This window comes from Zingiber officinale, chromosome 6A (genome assembly GCF_018446385.1).
Source record: "Zingiber officinale cultivar Zhangliang chromosome 6A, Zo_v1.1, whole genome shotgun sequence".
Lineage (NCBI taxonomy): Eukaryota > Viridiplantae > Streptophyta > Magnoliopsida > Zingiberales > Zingiberaceae > Zingiber > Zingiber officinale.
Genome location: NC_055997.1, coordinates 129,512,566 through 129,540,548, shown reverse-complemented (window position 1 = coordinate 129,540,548; position 27,983 = coordinate 129,512,566). Strand labels below are relative to the sequence as shown.

General features: G+C 37.8%; 1 protein-coding gene and 2 non-coding genes across 3 annotated transcripts; all 3 read left to right on the top strand.

Moving 5' to 3' along the window:
• The first annotated feature begins 15,961 nt into the window (after positions 1 to 15,961).
• On the top strand, positions 15,962 to 18,565 carry LOC121998070 (NADH dehydrogenase [ubiquinone] 1 beta subcomplex subunit 10-B-like). The gene is made up of 3 exons (XM_042552812.1): positions 15,962 to 16,289; positions 16,399 to 16,441; positions 18,390 to 18,565. The coding sequence occupies exons 1-2, from the start codon at positions 16,007 to 16,009 to the stop codon at positions 16,419 to 16,421; spliced, it is 306 nt and encodes a 101-aa protein (XP_042408746.1). The 5' UTR covers positions 15,962 to 16,006; the 3' UTR covers positions 16,422 to 16,441; positions 18,390 to 18,565.
• Positions 18,566 to 19,983: 1,418 nt separating this feature from the next.
• On the top strand, positions 19,984 to 20,055 carry TRNAP-AGG. Its single transcript has one exon. It is a non-coding gene; the product is annotated as a tRNA-Pro (tRNA).
• Positions 20,056 to 24,471: 4,416 nt separating this feature from the next.
• On the top strand, positions 24,472 to 24,543 carry TRNAP-AGG. The gene has a single exon. It is a non-coding gene; the product is annotated as a tRNA-Pro (tRNA).
• Positions 24,544 to 27,983: the final 3,440 nt, after the last annotated feature.

The window sequence follows — 27,983 nt, the reverse complement described above, 5'->3', positions numbered from 1 at the left end:
CCTTTAGGTGAAGAGGCGATCTCAATCCCCAGAAAATAGCGCAGTAAACTCAAGTCTTTCATAGCAAAACAACGAGCTAATTCAAACTTCAAAGACTCAATTCCATCAAAATCATCACCAGTAATTATCATATCATTCATATGTAAAGATAAAAGTATACAACCTGCACGTGTGCACTTGATAAATAAAGCTGAATCATGATTATTGGGATGAAAACTAAGCGAGGTAACCACCGTTGAGAACTTGTCAAACCAAGCACGCGGTGCTTGTTTGAGTCCATTGAGAGCTTTGCGAAGCCTGCAAACCTCACCAGATCGGTGAGCAACTCCAGGAGGAGGCACCATATATACTTCTTCTTGAAGATCGTCATTCAAGAAAGCATTTTTGACATCCATCTGAGATATCTTCTATTGACGAGCAGAGGCAACAACAATTAACATACGAACAGTGGTCATTTTAGCAACAGGGGCAAAAGTTTCCTCATAATCCATGTCATACTCCTGAGAGTAACCTTTAGCAATAAGACGAACTTTGTACCATTCGATAGAACCATCAAATTAAGTTTTGATCTTATAGACCCAACGATAACCAATGACATGTTTCCCTAGTAGTAGAGATACCAAATCCCAAGTATAAGTATGATGTAGAGCAGTTAATTACTCGTCCATAGCAATCTACCAAAGAGGATTACCAACAACTTCTCTATAGGACAAAGGTTCAGAAAGATGATCAATAGAGACAACAAAAGAGGCAAAGGAAGTAGAATAACAAGAATAAGTAAAATCATGTAGTTTAGTAGATGTGTAGATCGACGAATAGGATTGTCCGCAATCTCTGGAGGTGAAGGAACAGTTGTAGGAGGGGGAGGTGGAGGAGATGTCTCGAGAATACCAGATTCAGTAAAGCCATCATATGGAAGAGTAACCGTGGGGGAGGCTTCGTCGGTGTCGGTATTGAAGGGATCAATGCGAATAAGATTTGCATGAGTCATATCATGTGATAGAAGAAGTATGGAGAAGAAAGGAATATGCTCAAGAAACACAATATGACGAGAGACATATAATTTTTTACTAATAGGATCAAAACAATGATATCCCTTTTAACCAACATCATAACCAAGGAAGACACACAAAGCAGACTTAGAGGATAACTTATCACGCTCAACATGTGGTCGGAGAACAAAACAGGTACAATCAAAAACACGTAAAGAGGAATAGTCAGGAGCATGACCATATAGTTTTTGAAAAGGAGACAAACCTGAATTGTGAGAAGTTGGAATCCTATTAATTACATGAGTAGCAGTAAGAAACCATATAGTTTTTGAAAAGGAGACAAACCTGAATTGTGAGAAGTTGGAATCCTATTAATTACATGAGTAGTAGTAAGAACTGCTTCTCCCCAAAAAATACTAGAAACTTCTGCAAACAATAAGAATGAATGGGTTGTCTCAATAAGATGTCTATATTTTCTCTTTGCAACCTCATTCTGTCCAGGTGTTTCTCGACACAAGGTTTGATGTATAGTACCTTCTAATGCAAGTAAATGAGAAAAATTATTGGAAGTGTATTCACCCCCTAAATCACAACGAAAACACTTGATAACTGCTAAATGTTGAGTTTTGACAAGAGCTTTAAAGTTATTGAAAATAGTAAGATAATCAGATCTATATTTCATAAGATAAACCCAAGTATAGCGAATGCAATCATCAATAAAAGAAGCATAATATCTTGATCCCCCTTTTGTAGTAACAGGAGAAGACCCCCATACATCAGAATGAACAAGATCAAAAGGATTAGGAGAAAAGGATATACTTTTATTAAAAGGTAATGTAGAAAATTTTGCCAGTTTATAACCACTACAATCTGAAATATTATGACTTTTTAAAGGTCATAATACTCCAGACGAAGTTAAAAATTGTAAACAAGAGGTTGAAACATGACCTAGACGAGTATGCCAAAAGTAAAAATCAGAAGAAGAATGACTCAATCGGAAAGATGACAAATCGACACTAGAAGCTGTAACATCTGGTACTTGAAGCTTATCCAAGACATACAACCCCCTTGCCTACGGCCTATCCCAATCACCTTCTGAGATCGCGGGTGATGCACATAACAATTGGACGAAGAAAAAAATATTAAATATCCAGACTTAGACAATTGACTAACAGAAACAATATTAAGTGTAAGATTAGGAATATAATAGACATCAAGAAGAGACAAGCAAGTTGTAGCAACAGAACCAACACCTAATAATGGCACTGGAGTACCATCAGTCGTCATAACTGATCAAGATGAATTAGAAGATAAGGAGATAAAAGATGATAAGTTATGTGACATATGATGGGAGACTCCAGAATCTAAGATCCATAAAGGGAAGATATACCTGATGTACCAGAGGATGACAAACCTATATGAGAAGAAGTAGACATAGCAGAGGGCTGTGAAGCAAGGAATTGTTGAAACCGCTCAAGCATATAAGGATCTAAAGAGGGGGCAACCACTGCATTACTAGACTAAGATAGTCCATTTGGCGACTGTTGTGGTTGATTACCAGATTTCCATGAAGCATTCTGCTGTAGCAATGGTTGTTGTTGAGGTTGTTGTTGTTGATATTGCGGTTGTGGTGGTTGTTGTTTGCTGCTGCGGTAGTTTACCTTTGTTTAACAATAATGGACATTGAGACTTTCAATACCCTTTTTCTTTGCAATAAGCACACTCATCAATAGAAACCTTCGAAGTCACCCTACTTTGATTATACGGCATAGACCGTTGTGGTGCTGCAAAAATAGATGGCGTAGATGGTGCAACATTCCTCTTATCAACTTGAGACTTAAGACGAATCTCCTCAGCTAGCAATTCATGTACTACTGAATCAATGGAAGGGGAGAGGACTACGATGCAAAATTGTTCCACGTAATCCTTTAAAGTCATCATGAAGTGCTATCAAGAATTGGACCAGACGTTGCTCTTCTCTACGAGTGACATAAGCTGGGAATGCTCGCAATTCTGAGGATTCTGTGAGTACTAACCGGTCCCATAGTTTCGACATAGCAGAATAAAAATCTTGGATTCCCATATCTTGCTGCCGAAGTGCACGTATATCTGCTTCTAATTGATATTATTTGGAAAAATTAGACTGCATGTATAATCTTGTCAAATGATCCCAAACCTCTTTGGTTGTCTCGTACTTGGCCAATTGAGCACCAATGGAGTGTGAAACAAAATTATTGATTCATGTAATAATCTTCACATTATCTGTCTCCCAAACATCCTGTTGGTTGCTACTCGGAAAACCTATAGGTTCCACTGTACAAAAATTTTGTACAAAGGTCTGAACCTTTTCCTAGCTACCATGTGTTCTTTTAAATTAAATTTTGGATCGCCTGCGGAACTTAACACGTTTGATCCAAAACTTAATCTATTTGTTCTTTTAGGTTTTGACTTGGATCTCCTGCGGAACTTAACACGTTCGACCCAAGTCTCCTTAAGTTATTAATTCCATTAAATATTAATTTCCATAAAAGGTTCCCAGTACTGACGTGGCGAGGCACATGGCCTTCTTGGATATGGGAGCAACCACCACCGACTAGACAAAACCTTTAATAGAAAGCTAATATTTAATTTCCTAAAATAACTTTAGGTTAACCAAAGAGAACAATCAAATCACAAGGAAAAGAAAGAAACAAAAGAACACAACTTGGAAAAACATATTCGATATGCTAGATCGTATGCCTCTTGTATTTGTTATTATTTCCATAAATACCTAGCATGATGCGGAAATAGAAACTACTAGTTATACCTTGTAGAAAAACCTCTTGATCTTCTACCGTATTCCTCTTCTAACCTCGGACGTTGTGTGGGCACCGATCTTCCAAGATGAGAAACCACCAACCACCTTCTTCTCCTCCAAGCAAGGTTCGGCCACAAAAGAAAAGCTTTACCAAGGAGAAAAACCAAAATACTAACCAAGCTCCAAGAGATGCTAGCTTTCTCTCCTTCTTCTTCTTCTTCTCCGAGTAGTATCCGGCCACCACAAGAACTCCAAGGGAGAGGGAGAGGTTCGGCCACCACAAGAGGAAGAGAAGGAGATGATGGCCGGCCACACCAAGGAACAAAAGAGGGAGAGGAATAATAGATGTTGTATCTTGTGAAGGCACCCTCACCCCTTCTTTTATATTCCTTGGCCTAGGTAAATTAGGAAATTTAATTACAATAAATTTTCCTTAATTTCCTTGACATGATTTAATTGAGAAAAATAAAATAATATTTCCCAATTAAACAATGATGGCCGGCCAAATCAATAGGAAGCAAATTGGACAAGTTTCAATCAACAATTAAAACTTTCCTTATTTGTTTCCGGAAATTTTAAAAATAAAATTTCTCTTTAAAATCTCTTCATGGTTAATAAAAGGAAATATCTATAATTTTAATTTTATTAACATGTGAATAATTTTAAAGAGAAAATAAAACATCTCTCCAATCTACAAATAAGGAAAGAGATCTAATCTCTTTCTTTAATCTTTTGTAAATCTTTTACAAGAGAGATATTTTAATTTTAATTCTCTTTTAAATTAAATCTTCCACATAATAATAAACATTAAAATTAAATTTTCTTTTAATTAATTATGGCCGGCCCTACTAGCTTGGGTTCAAGCTAGGGCCGGCCACCTTAAACCCAAGCTTAGGCCGGCCCTAGCTTGGTTCCCAAGCTAGCTTGGCCGGCCCCCTTTAGGTGGGTATAGAAGGTGGGTATATGTGGGTATAGTACTCTATAAATAAGAGGCTACGATAGGGACCGAGAGGAGGAATTGGTTTTGGTCTCCCGATAAAATTAAGCATCCCGTGTTCGCCCCGAACACACAACTTAATTTTATCAATGATAATTCATTCCACTAGAGAACTATCATTGAACTACCACACCAATCCCAAATTACATTTTTGGGCTCCTTCTTATTATGAGTGTGTTAGTCTCCCTGTGTTTAAGATATCGAATGTCCACTAATTAAGTGAGTTACTGACAACTCATTTAATTAATATCTAAGTCCAAGAGTAGTACCACTCAACCTTATTATCATATCGGACTAAGTCCACCTGCAGGGTTTAACATGACAATCTTTATGAGCTCCTCTTGAGGACATTATCAACCTAGTATCACTAGGACACAGTTTCCTTCTATAATCAACAACACACACTATGAGTGATACCATTTCCCAATTTATCGGGTTTATTGATTCATCGAACTAAATCTCACCCATTGATAAATTAAAGAAATAAATATCAAACATATGTGCTTGTTATTATATTAGGATTAAGAGCACACACTTCCATAATAACTGAGGTCTTTGTTCCTTTATAAAGTCAGTATAAAAGAAACGACCTCAAATGGTCCTACTCAATACACTCTGAGTGTACTAGTGTAATTATATAGTCAAGATAAACTAATACCTAATTACACTACGACCTTCTAATGGTTTGTTCCTTTCCATTTTGGTCGTGAGCTACTGTTTATAATTTATAAGGTACTGATAACATCATCTTCTGCATGTGACACCACATACTATGTTATCTACAATATAAATTAAATGAACAACTACAAACAAATGTAGATAATTAGACCAAATGTGATTCTTTATTCATAATGAATGTTTACAAAGCTTAGGCTTTCAGTATACACTCCAACAATCTCCCACTTATACTAATGACTAAGCTGCCATATCTTCTACCATACATCTGATTCCCATTCCCTCCACATGCCGATCAAAAGCTTTCGCCGGAAGGGCCTTAGTGAAAGGATCTGCCAGGTTATCCGCTGATGCAATCTTGGCGATGACAATTTCTTCTTGCTTTACGATGTCTTGTATCAGGTGGTACTTGCGCTTTATATGTTTACTTGTCTTATGGGCTCGTGGTTCCTTCGAGTTTGCTACTGCACCACTATTATCACAATAAATTGTGATGATTTTGGGCAAACTAGGAATCACATCTAAGTCCATTAGGAAGTTCCTGAGCCACACAACTTATTTATCAACCTCAGAGGCTGCCACATACTCAGCTTCCATGGTTGAGTCAAAAACACATTTCTGTTTAACACTCCTCCATGCAATGGCTCCACCTCCTAAAGTAAACACATAGCCTGATGTAGACTTACTATTGTCCCTATTTGATTGGAAGTCAGAATTTGTGTAACCCACAGGGAGCAAATCATCTGCTTGGTAAACTAGCATATAATCTCTAGTCATTCTAAGGTACTTTAATATATGCTTTATAGCAGTCCAATGTCCTTGTCCAGGGTTACTTTGATATCTGCATACCATGCCCACGGCAAAACAGATATCTGGTATCGTGCATGACATTGCATACATTAGGCTTCCTACAGCCGAAGCATAAGGAACTGCCTTCATGTCCTCTATCTCCTTCGATATCTTCGGAGAAATCTCTTTAGATAAATCTACTCCATGTCTAAAAGGTAGAAAACCATTCTTGGAGTCTTGCATGCTAAAATGAGCAAGGATTGTATCGATATATGAAGCTTGTGATAGACACAACATTCTTTTCTTGCGATCCCTTATAACTTTGATCCCAAGAATGTGTGCACATTCTCCTAAGTCCTTCATATCAAATTGTTTGGACAACCATACCCTTACGTCTGATAATACCTTGATATTGTTGCCAATTAACAAAATATCATCTACGTATAGTACAAGAAATACCACCACGTTTCCGTTACACTTCTTATATACACAAAACTCATCCGGACTTTGAATAAATCCATATGACTGGATTACTTCATTAAACCGGATGTTCCAAGACCTTGAAGCTTGCTTCAGTCCATAAATGGACCGATTGAGCTTGCACACTAGATGCTCTTTGCCTTTTTCAATGAACCCTTCTGGTTGCTTCATATGGATGTTCTCTTCAAGACTTCCATTAAGGAAAGCTGTCTTGACATCCATTTGCCAAATCTCATAATCCATATGAGCAGCAATGGATAAGAGTATCCGGATAGACTTAAGCATGGCTACCGGTGAAAAGGTTTCCTCATAATCGATTCCCTCTTTCTGAGTGTACCCTTTTGCAACAAGCCTAGCTTTGAAGGTTTCTACCTTCCCGTCTGTCCCTCTTTTCCTTTTGTAGATCCACTTGCATCCAACGGCTTTTACACCATCAGGTGGTTCTACAAGCTCCCAGACCTTATTAGAGTACATAAACTCTATTTCAGAATTCATTGCCTTTTGCCAAGATGCTGCATCTATATCTTGGAGTGCTTCGTCATATGACCGGGGATCAGGTTCATGTTTACCCGGGATCAAGTCCGAAGACTCTCCCAAAAACATGAATCTTTCAGGCTGCCTCACAACCCTCCCACTACGACGAGGCACTATCTGTGGTTGTGTATCATGTGTGACACGCGTTGCAATCTCTTGTGGTACTTCATCTTGTACTGTTGGTATTGAAGTAGACATGTCCTCTCTAAGTTCTTCTAAAATGACTTTACTACTGGGCTTGTGATCCATTATATAGTCTTCTTCTAAAAACTGGGCATTGGTGCTAACAATGACCTTCTGGTCTTTAGGACTATAAAATAAACCACCTTTTGTTCCTTTGGGATATCCTACAAACACGCGAACTTCTGTACGAGATTCTAACTTATCAGCATCTGGTTTCAGTACATGTGCTGGACTACCCCAAATCCGAATATGTCTTAGACTGGGTTTTCGCCCATTCCACAATTCTATGGGAGTAGAAGAAATTGATTTAGAAGGTACTAAGTTCGAGAATATGCTTGTTTCCAGAGCATATCCCCAAAACGAATTTGGTAATTCAATAACTCATCATTGATCTAACCATCTCCATAAGAGTCCTATTCCTTCGCTCCCACACCATTCATTTGGGGTGTTCCGGTGTGAACAATTGGGATTGAATCGGCCTCGATAAGTAATTCCTAAACTCTCCTAAGAGGTATTCGCCACCACGATCGGTAGTGTCTTGATACTTTACCTAGTCGTTTCTCCACATCGACCTTGTATTCTTTGAACTTATCAAAGCACTCGGACTTGCGGCGCATTAGGTAAATGTATCCATATCTTGAATAATCGTCTATGAAAGAGACGAAATATTCAAAACCTCCTCTTGCCTGGACAGACATAGGACCACACAAATCAGAGTGAACCAACTCTAACACTTCTTTGGCTCTATACCCCTTGGCCTTGAACGGCCTCTTGGTCATTTTACCTTCCAAGCAAGATTCACAAGTTGGAAAATTTTCCAACTCAAATGAACTCAAAAGTCCATCGGCTATAAGCCTCTGAATCCTACTTAAGTTAATATGTCAAAGCCTTAGATGCCAAAGATATGCTTGGTTCATTTGCGAAGGTTCTTTTCTCTTATTAGAATTAGAAGATGAGTTATAAATTTCCATGTTTTGCTTTGTGGAAGAAATTGGATTTAAAGTATACAAATTGCCAACTAATGTACCAGAACAGATAATCACTTTATTTCTTTTAATAACTACATCGTTACTGAAAGAAACTGAATATCCATCTAAAAATAGTTTAGAAACTGAAATTAAATTCTTTCTAAAACTGGGTACATAAAGACAATTTCTTAAAACCAAATTTTTATTTCTACTAAAAGATAAGTAGACGTCTCCCACTGCAACAGCTGCTACCTTAGTAGCATTGCCCATGTAGACGGTAATCTCCCCTTTAGATAGTCGTCGGGTTTCCTGGAACCCCTGCAGGGAATTGCAGACATGATCAGTGGCTCCCGTATCTACACACCAGGTGCTGGTAGATAACACCGCTAAACATGTTTCAACAACTAGAGTATGAGATATACCTTTGTTTTGGTTCCTACGAGACAGTCAGCCTTCAATGTCCTCGCTTACGGATGAAGCACTTGCCCTTGACTTCTTCATTCCACTTTAAATCCGTACTAGTTTTATTCACTTTCTTTCTTGAACCGTTTGTTTCTTCTTCTTCTTTCCTTCGGTTTAGAAGTAGAACCATTTTCAACATAGTGAATTTGAGCATTGTGACGAAATAATCCTTCTGCTTCTTGTTCCGTCGGTAGTTCCGCTAATGAATAAACCCTCTTATTCATATTATAATTCAGGGTGCTCAAAACTTCTAGGTAGCGTTGGAGGATCATATCGATCTGGGTTTCCCATCAATTTCTCCTCCAAGGATCATCTCGTTCGGATAAGCCATCATCTTTAGGATATGATCCCTTACGAGTACCCTCTCATGGTGGTGTCATTATCTTTCTCATGGCTTCTTGCCTAGAAGCCCTATCCCGATGACCAAAGAGTTCCTTGAGATTGTTCATATATTATAGGCAGTTGGTAAATCTTGATGTTGCAATACATTTGACATTGAAGCCAAAATGTAACACCGCGCCATCTCATCCGCTTTTACCCATTTCCTATGATATTCAATCTCCTCTTGGGTAGATTCACCGAGGGTGCATCAGAGCCTTCGATCGATCATATTTATAGCTTTCGTGATGAAGAACAATGTCCGTGTTTCTTTTCCAATCTATGTAGTTTGGTCCATGAAGTCTATTCAGTTGAAGTATGATGGACGGTGGGTTGAAAGACATCCTAAGAATCACAAATAACTTTTGGTCGAACTCTAAATTTAGAATAATATTAATTCCTCAAACAATACTATTTTAAATTAACCAACACCTCATCACACCGTGAATTTTGTATGCCACGTGAGAGTGGACGTATACAAATTCAACATTTGTAAAAGGAGGGTTTAACCCATTAATTTTATTATCTTGTCAACCTAACTTTTGACAAATAAAATTAATAGTTGGTATTATTGGTCACACAAATAATAATAGTGACTCCGTTGGGGAGGATACGATTAGATGTGTCTAAGTGTATACCATTACTTAACACTAAGTCCATTAATAAGATTATGCCCTTCCGGTTGGGGAAGATCACACGCTCTTAATTAATTTCCTATAGTCATCCAAAATGGAAGTCATTCTAGTGATCCACAAACAAGCTCATCCGTTATGGAGGAAGGCACTCGAGCCAGCGCAAGCTTGTTTGCATCACTTACAAACCAGTAATGGAGACCATGGGATTTATTTAAAAATCTCTCTCCCACTTAGTTATTTATAAATGAGGAATTTTAACTATGCTAGCCTACTAGACTTGTAAACTAACATGCACACACAGCACAATATAAAAGCAATAAATAGAAAATTTAATTTTCAACTATTATGGCTTTTATCTCTAAATTGTCCTCCGTGTGTTGTCATCCCAAGCTGCTGCTATATTTGGCCACCGCCTAGGGTCTAGCTGTCGCATCCATCTTGCTCCTAGTTCCGCTGCGCCTCTGGTCCTTAGAAGGTTCCACGCTTTGCAAGATTCGATCCGCGACATAAATAGAATTTTACATTTTTGATCCTATATTCCATAAAAGGAATGTACATGTATTTAGATCAAAAATAAAATCCTAATAAAACTAAATACAGCTCCTGCTGTATTTTAATACAATCATGCACACACATATAAATTGCCCTTGACATGTCCAAGGGTCCAATCACACACATAATTAACTAAAAGCCATAATAGTTGGATCCTGCATCCACAAAGTTAGCACATCCTACTATTATCCTGCCTAAATTATGTATGACATGTGCATAATTAAACTAAATACCAAATACACAGAGGCAAAACCCTAGCTCTGATACCAATTGTTGGTTGCTACTCGGAAAACCTATAGGTTCCACTGTACAAAAATTTTTTACAAAGGTCTGAACCTTTTCCTAGCTACCATGTGTTCTTTTAAATTAAATTTTGGATCGCCTGCGGAATTTAACACGTTTGATCCCAAACTTAATCTATTTGTTCTTTTAGGTTTTGACTTGGATCTCCTGCGGAACTTAACACGTTCGACCCAAGTCTCCTTAAGTTATTAATTCCATTAAATATTAATTTCCATAAAAGGTTCCCGATCTGACGTGGCGAGGCACATGGCCTTCTTGGATATGGGAGCAACCACCACCGACTAGACAAAACCTTTAATAGAAAGCTAATATTTAATTTCCTAAAATAACTTTAGGTTAACCAAAGAGAACAATCAAATCACAAGGAAAAGAAAGAAACAAAAGAACACAACTTCGAAAAAACATATTCGAAATACTAGAACGTAAGCCTCTTGTATTTGGTATTATTTCCATAAATAACTAGCATGATGCGGAAATAGAAATTACTAGTTATACCTTGTAGAAAAAACCTCTTGATCTTCTACCGTATTCCTCTTCTAACCTCGGACGTTGTGTGGGTAATGATCTTCCAAGATGAGAAACCACCAACCACCTTCTTCTCCTCCAAGCAAGGTTCGGCCACAAAAGAAAAGCTTTACCAAGGAGAAAAACCAAAATACTAACCAAGCTCCAAGAGATGCTAGCTTTCTCTCCTTCTTCTTCTTCTCCGAGTAGTATCCGGCCACCACAAGAACTCCAAGGGAGAGGGAGAGGTTCGGCCACCACAAGAGGAAGAGAAGGAGATGATGGCCGGCCACACCAAGGAACAAAAGAGGGAGAGGAATAATAGATGTTGTGTCTTGTGAAGGCACCCTCACCCCTTCTTTTATATTCCTTGGCCTAGGTAAATTAGGAAATTTAATTACAATAAATTTTCCTTGATTTCCTTGACATGATTTAATTGAGAAAAATAAAATAATATTTCCCCAATTAAACAATGATGGCCGGCCAAATCAATAGGAAGCAAATTGGACAAGTTTCAATTAACAATTAAAACTTTCCTTATTTGTTTCCGGAAATTTTAAAAAATAAAATTTCTCTTTAAAATCTCTTCATGGTTAATAAAAGGAAATATCTATAATTTTAATTTTATTAACATGTGAATAATTTTAAAGAGAAAATAAAACATCTCTCCAATCTACAAATAAGGAAAGAGATCTAATCTCTTTCTTTAATCTTTTGTAAATCTTTTACAAGAGAGATATTTTAATTTTAATTCTCTTTTAAATTAAATCTTCCACATAATAATAAACATTAAAATTAAATTTTCTTTTAATTAATTATGGCCGGCCCTACTAGCTTGGGTTCAAGCTAGGGCCGCCACCTTAAAGCTTAGGCCGGCCCTAGCTTGGTTCCCAAGCTAGCTTGGCCGGCCCCTTTAGGTGGGTATAGAAGGTGGGTATATGTGGGTATAGTACTCTATAAATAAGAGGCTACGATAGGGACCGAGAGGAGGAATTGGTTTTGGTCTCCGATAAAATTAAGCATCCCATGCTCCCAACACACAACTTAATTTTATCAATGATAATTCATTCCACTAGAGAACTATCATTGAACTACCGCACCAATCCCAAATTACATTTTTGGGCTCCTTCTTATTATGAGTGTGTTAGTCTCCCTGTGTTTAAGATATCGAATGTCCACTAATTAAGTGAGTTACTGACAACTCATTTAATTAATATCTAAGTCCAAGAGTAGTACCACTCAACCTTATTATCATGTCGGACTAAGTCCACCTGCAGGGTTTAACATGACAATCTTTATGAGCTCCTCTTGAGGACATTATCAACCTAATATCACTATGACACAGTTTCCTTCTATAATCAACAACACACACTATGAGTGATACCATTTCCCAATTTATCGGGTTTATTGATTCATCGAACTAAATCTCACCCATTGATAAATTAAAGAAATAAATATCAAACATATGTGCTTGTTATTATATTAGGATTAAGAGCACACACTTCCATAATAACTGAGGTCTTTGTTCCTTTATAAAGTCAGTATAAAAAGGAGGACCTCAAATGGTCCTACTCAATACACTCTGAGTGTACTAGTGTAATTATATAGTCAAGATAAACTAATGCCTAATTACACTACGACCTTCTAATAGTTTGTTCCTTTCCATTCTGGTCGTGAGCTACTGTTTATAATTTATAAGGTACTGATAACATCATCTTCTGTATGTGACACCACATACTATGTTATCTACAATATAAATTAAATGAACAACTACAAACAAATGTAGATAATTAGACCAAATGTGATTCTTTATTCATAATAAATGTTTACAAAGCTTAGGCTTTCAGTATACACTCCAACACATCCAACGAATTGCATAATCATCAGCATTAATGTTCGTAGGTTGAACTCTAACACCTGAAACATATTTCCACATACATTTTCCTCGCAAATTTTTTTTCATAACATATCCTCAATACGAATAATTCTTTCCATCTAATCGGACACTAATCGATTGAAGCGAATCTTCTGTACGACCACTCATGATAATAAAACAAATTGTGTTCACGAATTACCGAACACCAAACAAAACCAAGTATTGCGAAAATAAAATAAACCCAATCAAAAGTGTACGATTAAGCTAAAAACTGTGGATCAAATTAACAATTTTTCAATCTGATTATCAAAAACATAAAGATGAAGGTTCTGATATCATGTAGAAATTGATGCTAAAGAAAAGTAGCAATCTTTATCGATGAATCCAAAAAAATGATTGATAGAAAATAAAGAGTACAAAGTTTTATATAGAGAATTATCATAAAACCTAAACCCTAAATTAAAAAGGTAAAAGACTAAATTACCCTAAGGCTATAAATAAATAATTCTAATTATATAATCTAACAATGGGAAGCATAGAAAGAAGAAAAGAAGGCGAGAGAAAAATTTCTCTCGTTTCGACGAAAAAAAATAAAAAAAAACAGAGAAGGGAGAGAAGAAGTCCTCTCGTGTTTTTTTTTGTTTTTTTTTTATTTTTAAGAAACGAGGAAATGGAAGTGGGAGAGAAGCGGTGAGAGAGAGAAATAAAAAAGAAAAAGAGGGCAAGATGCTAGCTCTGATATTATGTTAGAAGAATAATAGATATTATGTTAGAAGAAGAATAGAAAGAGGGTAAGATAAAATGTGAGAGTAATGATAAATTTTATTATTTATTTATATTTGTCATAAGGAGGACAGTATAATATATAATGTTTATAAAGTATTTGGTCAATTGATCAATTAATAAATAATAGAATTATTCTAAAAATTATTCTAATAATTATAATAGAATTATTAGAATAATTATAACAGAATTATTAGAATAATCCTAATATTAATTTAATTTGACGATTGATCTGCTCAATTCTGATGATTTTCTTTATCTCTTTTAACAATGACGTCTAGTAATATATATCACAACAAAGAAGAAGTGGAGGAGGAGGAGGAAGATGTGGGTGGCGGAGGAGAAGTCGAGACTGTCGGAGTTCTCTGGGAAGCACACATGGCGACGACGAGATTAAAGGGGAAGAAGAGGCGAGGGGTGAGGCTGCTTCGGTTTTGCCAAGCGTAGTGGTGTTGAAAGGCTTACCGGTGACGAAAGGGAAGCGCCTCTGCTTCTCCAGGAGTAGGAAGACTAGTAGACCACGAAGAAGAAGATTGAATGGTGCAATAATTGATGAAGAATCGGTGTTGGCATCGTTTCGAGCATCATTCTTTCATTTTCCGACTTCTGACTTCCGACTCGCGAGGTCCAGTGGGCTCGCCGGCAACGACGAACTCATAGGCAAGCAACAATGGGTTCCCAGTAGGTCGTGAGCTCGCCAGCCAGTGAGCTTGCGGTTGAGATTTTACTTAATTAGGATGAAGAAGAGTATATTTATTTTCTACAAATAAAAAACGATACACAAACGAATTGATAATCCATCGATTCTGTCTTGACTTCTATGTAATTCACGGGCACATTCTTCACTGGACTTTAAACAATCTACTAAATCAACTAACTAAACTGTCATTCAAATGATCTAAGAGTGGATTCATCCTGAACCTCTATTCTCAATCTCCAATCTCCAATCCAATGTAAGATTTGTAAGAGATTTATAAAACTAAAAAAAATCTTAATGAAAAAGATTGAACCATTATAAGGTAAGATTTGAATTTTATAATTCATAAGTAATATTAAAAATTCAAGGGCGTTTAGTTTATATTTTCCATATTATTCTCTATTTTTTTTGAAAAAAATATAAAACATGTTTGGTTTATATTTTCCACATTCATTTTCAAGAAAAAGAGAGAATATTTTCTAAGAAAACGAAAAACGCTGAAAAATTATTTTCTAAAAAATGAGAAAAAATGATTTTCTAGAAAATGAAATGAAAATGTAAACAAACCAAACTCATCCTAATTTTTTTTTCTCTTAAAGATGAAGTTCGTAATTAATGATCAAATAGTATTGCATTGTGATTTATATTTTGTAATATAGATAGATATATGATTTGTAATATAGGACCGACCCATAAAAAAATTATGTTAAGATTTTTTTAGTAGATTTTTTTATTTTTAATATAATATTAATATGATATATTGGGGCTAAAAAAAATCTCATTGAGGTTTAAATTCTTACTCACATTTCAAAGGATTTACTTTTTTCCCACGATGTTAGAATTTTTTTTTCTAAGGTTCTTCTGCTTAAACTTTATATTTATTGGGTAGGGTGTGCAGTTGTGAGAGATACGTAAACTTGGTTTAACCAAATTGTGTGATTTATAAAATTCAAAATTTGATAAGTGATAACAGCTGGTACCGTTCGTTTATTTATTAAAACGAGGCTAAATTCTTAACCATTTAATACAAATTTAAAACCTCACCTATTTGAACCAATTAATCGGAGGTGATAAATCCGGCACCACAAAATTAATCATGGAAAAGTGCCAGTTGCACTATAATCCGGGGCATTATTTATTTTTCTTAAAAAAATATGAGTGTTGGGCTTCATTGATATTATTTATAAAATGTGCCAATTTATTAATTTATATTTCAAAATAAACCGAGCTATCAAAGCCTGCCATGCACAACAATCAACTAAAATGGGCTGACAATCTGAATCAGGCCGATTATGCAATTTTGGGCCTGCTTCCAAAACCCAATAAATAGACAGGAAAAACAAGGCATTTGCTCACCGAAGTGAAGAGGGGGATAACGACGGTGATTCGGAGGCGGAAGAGATGGTGCGGAAGGCGAAGGTAGAGTTCGATGAGACCCCTCCTGAAATCGATCTGAACAATCCCTACGCGGATCCGGTGGCGTTCCTCGATTACAGGGAGCACCTGGTGCGGGAGAAGTGGATCCAGATCGAGACTGCTAAGATCATCCGGGACCGCCTCCTCTGGTGCTACCGCGTTGAAGGGATCAACCACAAGCAGAAGTGCCGTCACCTCGTCGAACAGTATCTTGATTCCACTCGCGGAATCGGCTGGGGCAAGGATGCTCGCCCCCCTGAATTCCACGGTGCAGAGTCTTTCTTCTGCGTTTCTTTCCCTAATATGTCAAATCTCTATCCATCCCGTCTTGTTATTTTTCCTGTAAATTAAATGATTTTTTCTTTCTAATTTTTAAGGTCCAAAGAAAACTTCCGAGTAGGGCCGCTGTTCCTCTTCAAGGTTTGTCTATTTCCTTAGTATGATATAAAAACTGTTTTATGGAACTGAAGAAATGTCTACTTGCTTGGTTTCTACAATGCCCTTGCACTTGGAGTTTAGATGTGCCGTACGATACAGTATGTAATGAAAGACTAGTGCCATCTTTTTAAAATAAAAATAAAAATTTCTCCTAGCGAACAAATAGGAGGAATATAGCAAAGGTCAATTATGTTTTACACGAATCACTGCTAATTTTTCACTTTATTGGTCATTAAACATAGATTAAACTTATGTTCCTACCTTAAATTGTATGTGTTTACGGAAAATTTGTGTCTGCACTGCTTAAATTCTTACACATTCTATTTTTTGGAAATCTTCTGAGAAGATTTTTATGTATAGTTCTTAGATCACTTCAGCTTCTGGTTTTTGTAATTAGATACAGGGATAACCATTTCATCTGTTCCAATGAGCAAGAACTGAGTGCTTTTATTATTGAATTTTTTTGAGCTTATTGAATAAACATATGGATAGTTTACCTGTACTAGAGAGGATTATAAGCAGTTATAGATGCAGACTTTTGTGTGGGTATGCTAATCTGTACTAAGGAGAATGATCTTTGCCCGTTTCCATCTCAGGAGAATTCTCATCTGGTGTTAGTTTTTTGTATAGTGTTAAAGGCATTGGGTAGGAATGTGTTTTTTCTCGTATTGGTACTTTAGGTCTTGATTTTATCATTTGAGTCTAAATATACCTGTGATTATCTCATTATAATGCAGTACAATACTCCCTTCCTAGATTCTACATGCTCAGAGAAACATCATGATGGAATTACTAACATCTCAACTTCTGTCCCCCCCCCATTCTGTTTCCCTTACCCTTATCTGCATTCCTTAGCTAAAGTAAATAGTAAATACAGCCTTAAAGCATTGCTTAAAATCCTTTTTTATTCACAATCCATTTATTGCCTAATGATCTCCTACTTGGTTGAAAAATAAAATTGATTAGATATTTTTTCAAGAATGACACACAATGAATAATAATAAAAAAATCTCTTGAGCTGCCATTAGCACATTAATCATGATTATCATTAGGAGTGTGCCTTATGTTCATACCCTAACAAACTTATTGGTGATATGTTATACTAGTTATTTCAATGTCTTGAACCTCAACTGAGGAGAGAATTTGCCATCTGCTTTAGCTTTTATAAGTGATTTATATAGAATGAAAAATGTCAAATTCCTTCTAAATAGGTATTTGTTGGATTATTTTGTAATTGTCCAATTGGGTTTTGTCAAAGCTGGTTGCTATGTATCAGCTACTTAATATTGTTGGAAGAAGTTATATTTATTGATGCCGGGCTAGATCTCCTTTAACATATTATAGACTGCATGGATGATGAGAACAATGGTTTGGGTTTTCTTATGTGTCTTTCTGAGGAACTTGCCCCAGCAGTCTCAGTACTCTACGTTTGCATCTGTGCCCAAGAATAGTACACCAAGTAGATTTGTGTTAGTTTATGTACTAATCCGCTCATGGCATTCATGTTTCACTTTTTGTTGCCGTATTCCATGCAATTGTGGCCAACAGCGTTGTGTCCAGTTGTGTTAAGGGTTGTTTGTTGATTAGTGTCTTAAGAAACATTGGATGACCTTATAAGAGGCTCTATTTGGTCAACTATTGCTCCAGATTCCAGAGGCCTCTGCGACTGGAACAAAAATCTGTGAGAGGAACAAATGGTTCGCTTACCATTAATCCAAAAACTTTGGCTCGCTTTCCATTAATCCAAACAAATGGTGATTTTTTTCCCGAATATGATGCTTTGTTGGATATCCATTGGTTTTGCCACTACTCAATCCCTGTAGGCCCTACTGTAGTTGACCTCTTATTTTTATACGCTAAGTACTTATTTGAGTGAATATAGTGTTTTTTCTTCGAAAATCAAAATAATTAATTAATTTTTCTTTTCCAGGTTTACTCAGTCGGAGTAACAACAGACGACACTGGTTCAATCTACTGCATTTCTTCTTTGACTTGATGTTTTGCCCATAATCTGCTTAATACTCTGGAGATGAATTTTAATAATGGATGACTTGTAGTTGAATACTTTGGTTTATGTCCTTGTAAAAGCAAAACTCGCTTGTTCAAGTTGCCTTGCATCCAAATATTTCTGTGCTCTACATTTCCTGAAAATCTCCATGTAGTTTTATCTTCCCTGCAGGCATAGTCATTAGGTTTAAACTCAGGTTGACGGAATCTATAAACAAATCAGAAAGATGTTTATCATATTTAGAAGTTCCTTCAAAAATATTCACTCATGGCACAAAAATCCCTACTCGGTCAAGTGCATCTGACTGAAGTAGAAATAGCTAGTGAGTTTGCCCCATTGAACAATATGCAACCTCAGGTTGAAAAGTCTGTGACCATCGTAGGTCCTAGGCCCTCAGACAAGCTCTCGTGCTGCAAGGCAACTCGCAACTTACTGGGGTGTATGGAAACAGATAAATGCTTGATAGATCATTACCCAAGGTGAGTACAGTTTTGACCAACGAAAAGAAGTAAATATACATCATGGTGGGTGATTCCCATGACCATGTGCTACTTGTAGATATTGTGGTTCATCTAGTGAGATTCTTGTCAAACAAAACGTTCACATCTCTCGCCTTCTGTAGCTGGTTTTTAAAATGCCTAACAGAGCACTTAAACATTCATACATTGAGATTTTGTTTCTTAAACTTAGAATTTTTATTACTTGTAAGTTGCTTACAATCTAAGTTTGTTGGCACCTTCCTGCTTATTACTTACAAAGTATCTGATATAAAACGCATTAAGGTGTGTTTTCATTATACTGATTCGTATATTATTTGAGAGTTGATACGAGTAAAATTACCTCTTAATATTAAGAGTTGGATGCGTGCTGTGTGACAACCCAATGGACTCGGGTTAGATAGTCCAAGTTGGACTAATGGATTGGTGGGTAGAGGGGCTAAACATGTAAAAAAAGGTTGATTAGGCTAACTAAGTAAATAGGTTAGTCACCCAAATGAGTTGAAGGAGATTGACTAAACTGATCAAAAGGATCAAGAAGGGATGACAAATTGTTTGCCAAGAAAGTTTGTCAAACTGAATGGGACAATTGGTCAGATTTAGTCGACAAACTGGTTAGACAATTTAGACTCTGAGCAAGGTAGACCATCGCAAGTGTCTATCAAGCCATAATAATTAGACCAAGAGTGCAAATCAAAATCGATGAGTCACACTAGATGAAGCTGTTCATGTAAACTTAAAGGAGTCTGAAAAACATCTTTTATGTATAAATATTTTATTATTATAAAAAATAGTCCATATTTATTTATTATAATATTCCTACCAATCAACCATAAAATAAAAATACTTACTTTTTTTATTTTTCTCAGTTTCACTCTCTTTCAATTGCTATTTTATTCTTTCTCCTTTTGGTTATTTTGTGTTCGTGAACAAAATGCATAGAGTCAGTGAAAATAAATAAATATATATATATATAATTTAGAATATTTATTTTAAAAAAATTGACTATGAATCAATGTGGGCATTTGGTCTAGTGGTATGATTCTCGCTTAGGGTGCGAGAGGTCCCGACTTCAATTCTCGGAATGCCCCTTTTTTATTTTTTGTCTTTTATTTATAATTTTTATCTAGAAAATTGGTAAAAGTATTGATCTCTTATGCTGTTTATACATGGAAGAATAATATTAATCATAATCTCAAAATTCTCTTTAGTTTTCAATGTGGCTGGAAAACAAAAATGTTCAGAATTTAAGGAAAAAAAACAGAAGATGGGATTATTGTGCAGCCCTCGCACTTCCACTTGATCCCATGAAGAAGGTATTTTTTTTGTTCATGCACCAATCTTGAAACATGTCTGCATGAGAATCTATAAGCATTTTTCATGTTTCTTTTACTATAACAATCAAGTCTGTTTAGGATTTTATTTTTATATGTTTCTTTTTAAATAAAATCTAATTATTATCAAATGGGTATTAGGAGTCATCCCACCGAAGGAATCTCCTCATTGTAGTCTAGAAAAACCCCACAATTCAACAACACATTTGATATCCCATATTCATATATGGGACATGAATTGAAACTTGACTTGCCCTCTCATTTTACTTTTGTCCCTAGATACTTCTCCTCATCCATCCTCAGGATTGGATTAAATCCTCAGTTGCCGTTTGACTTGCAACTGACAAATTAGTTGAGAGTTCATTCACAATGCGTGATTAATTTCTTTCTCATGGCTGGTCTGAGGCAATAACTTTTTCTCTTCATGAGGTAGCTGATCAGAGAGCTGCACTGCAGACTTGTGTGTATTGATGACTTGCTCGAGCTCAAGCAGCTCATGTACTAGATCAACACGAGAAGTTTGAGGATTTTTTTTTTGACTGCTCTAACTTTCCAACTTCTCTTTTGACATGCCGTACAAGATCAACTCTTCTACTGATACCAAAAGCAAGATGATGATCCGAACTGGTGTGAAATCTTCCACAACTTTACCAGTTTCTCAAGCTGAGAATAGAAGTAAAATTAATTAGTCATGATATGATACGATGCATAATGGTGTGATCTGATAAAATTGGACAGTTAAAAATCAGGGACGTGACAGTCAGAAAATTAACATTTGTCATCAGCGTTCTCTGCTGACGATCTGTTTCCTCATCGTTCTGCTTCTCGTAGTCGTACTTAGAATTATGACGACAATATTACTATTGCTTTTGTACATTCTCCATCAAAATGCTTCCACTGATGGTGAGGATGACTCCGTTCTCGCCACCGGCGGTGCCTCTTCTTCGTCCTCCTCGACGGCGTCCCATAGGAACTGCGTGTAAGAACCTAGCACGTAGCTTAAAACACGTACCTCTGGATTAGAGATCCAGGCCCGGCCCAGAGGCAGGGCCATCCTGGGCGATTGCCCAGGGCCCCAACTTTGGGAGGACCCACAAATATTAAATATATATATATATATATATATATATATATACAGAAGTGATATGCTGTGGACAAAGTCGTGCGGACCGCTGCGGACATGCCTTCCTGATCGGTCACCAGTCTGATCAGGGAACCTCCTGATCGGTCCAGAGACCGATCAGGGAACCGATCATTTTCTGATCGGTCTACAGACCGATCAGGAGGTTCCCTGATCGGTCCAGACATCGCCAGTGCGCGACTTGCCTTCCTGAACCTCCTGATCGGTCACCAGTCCGATCAGGGAACCTCCTGATCAGTCCAGAGACCGATCAGGGAACCGATCATTTTCTGATCGGTCTACAGACCGATCAGGAGGTTCCCTGATCGGTCCAGACATCGATCAGGAAGGCATGTCCGCAGCGGTCTGCACGGCTTTGTCCGCAGCATATCACTTCTGTGTGTATATATATATATATATATATATATATATATATATATATATATATATATATATATATATATATATATAAATTATTTTAAAAACTAAGTTTTATAACTTTTCACTGTTGCACTTGACTTTCGCCGTCGCACAACCTCAACTTCTTGGAGGGGCCCACAACTTTTAACTTTTAAATGATTATATATATATATATATATATATATATTAATTGTTTTAAGAATTAGGTTTGGTAAACTGTTGTCTGATTTTTGTTTGCTCTCTTTTCTTCTAGCGACTCCATGAGACCGCGACGGCATCACAGCGAGGCTGTGACTTTGCCACTTCTTTACACAGCTGCACTACCACCTTTGACACGTTGCTCCTGGAGGTTTTGAGCTTACGGTACGGAGGTTTGCGAGTTGTGACGGTTACGGACTGTCATCTACAGATCTACTCATCTTTTTCATCCAAGTATAATTATTTTAATTGATTTAAATTATAGTTTTATTCAGTTTATTTAAATTATAGTTTTACAATTATTGTAATGAAAACATTTGGTGAAATGATAATATTTGAAAATATATTTGATTTTTTGTTTGATTCGAAAACATTAAAATCATTAGATAATAATGAGTTGAGAAAATATTGTATTAACATCCACTTTTACGCATGAAAATTTATTAGATGTTGAGTTAGATGATTTGTTTATGAAATTAAAAATATTACAAGTAACTTTACCAAATGAGATAATGTCAGTAATTGATATTTTTAATTTTATGAAAAATATAGATTATTATCCAAATGTTGCAATTGCTTAGAAAATATTGTTAACTATGTCTGTTACCGTAAGATTAACTGAAAGGAGTTTCTCGAAATTAAAATTGTTAAGAATATACATGAGATCAATAATATCACAAAGAGATTGCATGGATTAACAATTTTATCTATTGAAAAAGAGATTTTAGAAAATCTTGAAATTAATAATATTATAGATGATTTTACATCTAGAAAAACTAAAAGAAGTCATTATAAATAATTTTTACTTTATGGAAAAAAATTAAGGATCTATTTTGATTGTTTCGCCCCGGCCTCCTGATTGTTAGGACCGGAGCTGTAGAGATCATGTCACAATCAAGAATTTAGGAGATGAAGCTTATAATTACCAGTCGTCCGGCGATGCTTTGACGGCGAGCTCGAAGTAGGAATTTATTTTCTGCCCCATTTTGAATAATCGCAATCGAATCTCGAATTTTTGAGGAATTCGATCCCTCTCACCTCGTGAAGGAATCTCCCGTAGTTTCTCAAGAGGAGCGGATTAGCAGTCGGTCTCCAACATCTGCTGGTAGTAATCCGAGATCCTTCTGTTGTCGTCATGATCGCCGTCTCCGCCCCTCCTGCCTCGGCCGACATTCTTCCCCTTTCCCGTCCCGCCGCCTGAGTACTCCATCTGCCCCGCTAGCCCAGCCAGCACCGACATTCCAAGATCGCACCATCTCACCGCCAGATCATCCTCCTCTTCCTCCGCCACCTTCTCCGGGATCGGAGGAGAGCGGTTCGATCCGGCGAGATTGGCTCCGGCCCGTCGAAAAGACACTTCTTCCTCCCGCCCTCTGTTTCAAGATGAATCGCGGCAGCGCACTGGCACTGGGGAGAATGCAAGGAGCTGGTGGTCCACCTCAGGAACGAGTTCCCGGAGCCGGAATCGTGGACTCCGTCCGTCCTCGGAGATGTGAGGAAGGATCCTACACGGATAAGGACCGTGGAGCTCATCCCTGAGACGACTATTTTCGCTCGATCGGTGGACGAGTCGGCGACTCAGTGACTGAGCCTGAGGCGGTGCAGAGTCCAGCGATCCTTGTGACATGAAACGGTGATTTATAGCCGGCGGTTCACGTGACAACGTCACAGGTTACGGAGAGTTTTAAAATTAAGCTTAAAGCATTTGCCTCCCTTAAGTTTGCAATCGACTCTTTAAACAGCTATCGTGACACTTACATAAATAATTATACTCATATATGTCCACAAAGTGCCATTAGGTACTAAGACTATATTAACTTCTTAACTTCTGAACAAATCTTTCTTTATACAATTAACGTATTTGAGATCATTCTTCTTCACATGATTTATCCTTTTACAAAAGAAATAAGTTATTACCTTATGTTATTTTTGTTGCTTTGTATTATGTGAAATCCCAATAATAATAGTTTTTTCCCTTTATTGTTTTTTTTTTTTTTGGGTTGGTGCATGTCTTGACAATTAGAAACTAAATCAACACTTTCAATCCTATTTTATTTCAATCTCTTCTTTTTTTATATACATTGAGGAATAAACTTAAAAAGTCCTCTCGGATGAGTCTTATGACTAGCGCATGCGGTGTTATCATAATGAAATCTGAGGTTCGATCAGTCACACTAGATCAAGCAGTTCATGTAAACTTAAAGGAGTCTGAAAAACATCTTTTATGTATAAATATTTTATTATTATAAAAAATAGTCCATATTTATTTATTATAATATTCCTACCAATCAACCATAAAATAAAAATACTTATTTTTTTTATTCTTCTCAATTTCACTCATTGCTATTTTATTTTGCGTTCGTGAATCAAATGTATCCAGAAAATATATATAATTTAGAATATTTATTTTAAAAAAATTGATTATGAATCAATGTGGGCATTTGGTCTAGTGGTATGATTCTCGCTTAGGGTGCGAGAGGTCCCGAGTTCAATTCTCGGAATGCCCCTTTTTAATTTTTTGTCTTTTATTTATAATTTTTATCTAGAAAATTGGTAAAACCTTATGCTGTTTATACATGGAAGAATAATATTAATCATAATCTCAAAATTCTCTTTAGTTTTCAATGTGGCTGGGAAACAAAAATTTTCAGAATTTAAGGAAAAAAAACAGAAGATGGGATTATTGTGCAGCCCTCACACTTCCACTTGATCCCATGAAGAAGGTATTTTTTTGTTCATGCACCAATCTTGAAACATATCTGCATGAGAATCTATAAGCATTTTTCACTGTTTCTTTTACTATAACAATCAAGTCTGTTTAGGATTTTATTTTTATGTTTCTTTTTTTTAAAAAAAAATCCAATTATTATCAAATGGGTATTAGGAGTCATCCCATCTTAGGATAGAGAACCATCAATGAGCAACACTCCTCATTGTAGTCTAGAAAAACCCCACAATTCAACAACACATTTGATATCCCATATTCATATATTGGACATGAATTGAAACTAGACTTGCCCTCTCATTTTACTTTTGTCCCTAGATACTTGCCCTTGCTTCTGATTTGCCGCTTGACTATCCATGTCCATCCTCAGGATTGAATTAAATCCTCAGTTGCCGTTTGAGGCAATAACTTTTTCTCTTCATGAGGTAGCTGATCAGAGAGCTGCACTGCAGACTCGTGTGTATTGATGACTTGCTCGAGCTCAAGCTGCTCATGTACTAGAACAACACGAGAAGTTTGAGAATTTTTTTAGACTGCTCTAACTTTCCAACTTCTCTTTTGACATGCCTTACAAGATCAACTCATCTACTGATACCAAAAGCAAGATGATGCACGAAATCTTCCACTATACTTTACAAGTTTCTCAAGCTGGGAACAGAAGCAAAATTAATTAGCCACAATAGTTTGTAAACTTGAAATATTTAGATAGCATGGTAACAATTCTCTCCGCTTACAATTATACACTCAGAGATGGAGAAGAACCCAGGAAAATATTAAAGAAGATGAAGAAGAATCCAATAGGAAAATCAAGAACATCAGTGATGCGGATATGTTAGAGGGCCCAAAGAGAATTAAGGGAAAGGGGATGCGGATAGGGCTGTAAACGAGCCGAGCCGAGTCGAGCTTTGGCGTGTTCAAGCTTGTTTGATAAGATAATCGAGCCGAGCCGAGCCGAGCTTAAAATGAACCAAACTTTTGAAATGAGTGTTCAAGCTTGGCTTGGTTTATTTTTTATGAGCTTGAACTTGTTTGAAGCTTGGCTTGAGCTTGGTTCGTTTAGATGTTATCAAGCTCTCAATTCAAGCTTGGCTTGAGCTTGGCTTGGGCTTGGTTCGAGCTTGGCTTGAGCTTGGTTTGAGCTTGGTTCGTTTAGATGTTATCAAACTCTCGATTCAAGCTTGTTTGATTGTTTGAAACTTTTAATTGTTTGATTAGTTATTAAGATTGATAATTTAAATTTATTTATTTTATTTTATTATTTATTTAGCATATTGAAAGAATTTTATTAATAAATATGGTTCGTGAACATTGTTCACGAACGTTGTTCACGAACATTGTTCACGAACGTTGTTCACGAACGTTGTTCATGAACGTTAACGAGCTGAACACATATGTGTTCAAGCTTGTTTGTTTAGCTTAACGAGCTGTTCAAGCTTGTTTGTTTAATTAATCTTATGTATATTGAACGAACATAAACAAGCTCTTACCAAGCCGAACACCAAGCTTGTTCACGAACGCTTGGTTCATTTACAGCCCTAGATGCGGATATGTTAGAGGGCCCAAAGAGAATTAAGGGAAAGGGGAGGGGTGTTTTGATCTTTTGAGGATTAGGGCTTGGGATTTATAGTGGACACTGTTCCACGTGGTGAGGGCCGAGGGGGCTTGGTGCAGGACTCTCGCCGTCGCCGCTGAGCACAGGGAGCAGGAGGGTTCTTCTTCGTATGGGGTTTTTTTGCCGCTAGCAGGGGAGGAGGGGAGGAGGAGCTCGAGTGATGGTTTTCCGCCGCCAAGAGGGATCCCCCTTTCCACGCTCCTGGCGACGCCGGCCTTCGCCGGCCGCCACCTCCGTTGCTCCCCTCCTCCTCGTGGCTCAGGCACCGCGCCGTCGCCATCATTTCCTTTTGGATGCCGCCGTCGCTGCTGCTACCGGCCGGAGTTCCACACATGAGCCCTTTCCCTGCCACCGCCAACGTCACGGGTGTCGCCCTAGCCTTCGTCCCTTCCTCCGTCGAGACGGGTGCCGACGCCACTACCGCCGACGAAGGGCTCCGGACGCAGCCTACCTTGCTGCCGACAGCAACATCTCCGCTGCACTCCTCCTCGCAACGCCTCTCACAGACACGACTTCGCCCTTGCCGCCGTCGAGTCCAGCGGCCACTATCACCACCGCGTCCAGCGGCCACCCCGACGCGACCAAAGGCCTTTGCCGCCACGTTTAGTAACCACTTCTGTCGCCGAGTCCCGCAGTCATCGCGACCACTTCTAGTGACCCTCGCCGCCCAACGATGCCGCCTACAGCGACAGTCACTAGCCGATCCACGACCACCACCGATTCCATAGATGTTGTCATCCTCCGATTTGGTACTGTGTTGGCCTGCGAGCCACCGTTGTATTCCGGCCTGTGAGCCGCTGTGGTGTGTTTGGCCTGCGTGCCTATATTATATCCTGCCCTGCGTGCTGATGTCATCTCTAGGTCAGTGTGTCGCTAGTATCTCCTAGTCGGCCTATTGTTTGCCGGATTCAGGTTACGCTCGGCTCCTGGCGGGCAGATCTAGCTCCTCAGCTGACACACTCATCTATCCTTCATGGCCGTGACGACTCGATCAGCAGCGCGATCGGCTCACCGATCCATCAAAGGGCGCCCCCCGGGGCCAGGGTACGTCACTGTACTTATGTTGCATTTAGTTAGTTGTTCTACTATTATTCGGATACTCATATATCCGTGGAATCCGCCTCAAACATCGGGGTACCGGAGACCGGGGCGACCCGGTCGCTAGCTGCAGGTAGCGTTGACCGGAGGACTTCGGATGACTTGGTCAATGCAGAACACAACTCACCACCCGGGTCAGGGAGATGCGGTCAACATTCCAGACACGTCATTCCGGCATCCCCTTCTTCCCAAATTCCCGACAGGATCAAATTAGCGTCATCTGAGGGAAAGCACCTGATCTGGTACGTGAAGATGGACGATGTCGGAAAATTCTACCATCCTCATGACCTCGGTAGGTTTTGACGAATGTGTCATTCTCCTCACTCCACGGGTATTCGGGAGTCGAGGAATTGAGTCAAATCCTCTGCTGGTCGGCAGGTCAGTTTTTGCGTTATCTTTTCTCTTTTAGTTATATGATCTGCCCTAGTTCCTATGTCGAAGACCCCTGTCGATCGACTGAGGGTATATTAGCCGAGCCACGGGCTTGATGTCGAAGACCCCATGCCGATCGG

Excerpts from the sequence above, each read along its gene's own strand:
- LOC121998070 (XM_042552812.1), top strand. The coding sequence starts at position 16,007 with ATGGTGCGGAAGGCGAAGGTAGAGTTCGATGAGACCCCTCCTGAAATC. Across the intron at positions 16,290-16,398 it reads TCGCCCCCCTGAATTCCACG|GTCCAAAGAAAACTTCCGAG; the intron begins GTGCAGAGTCTT and ends CTAATTTTTAAG.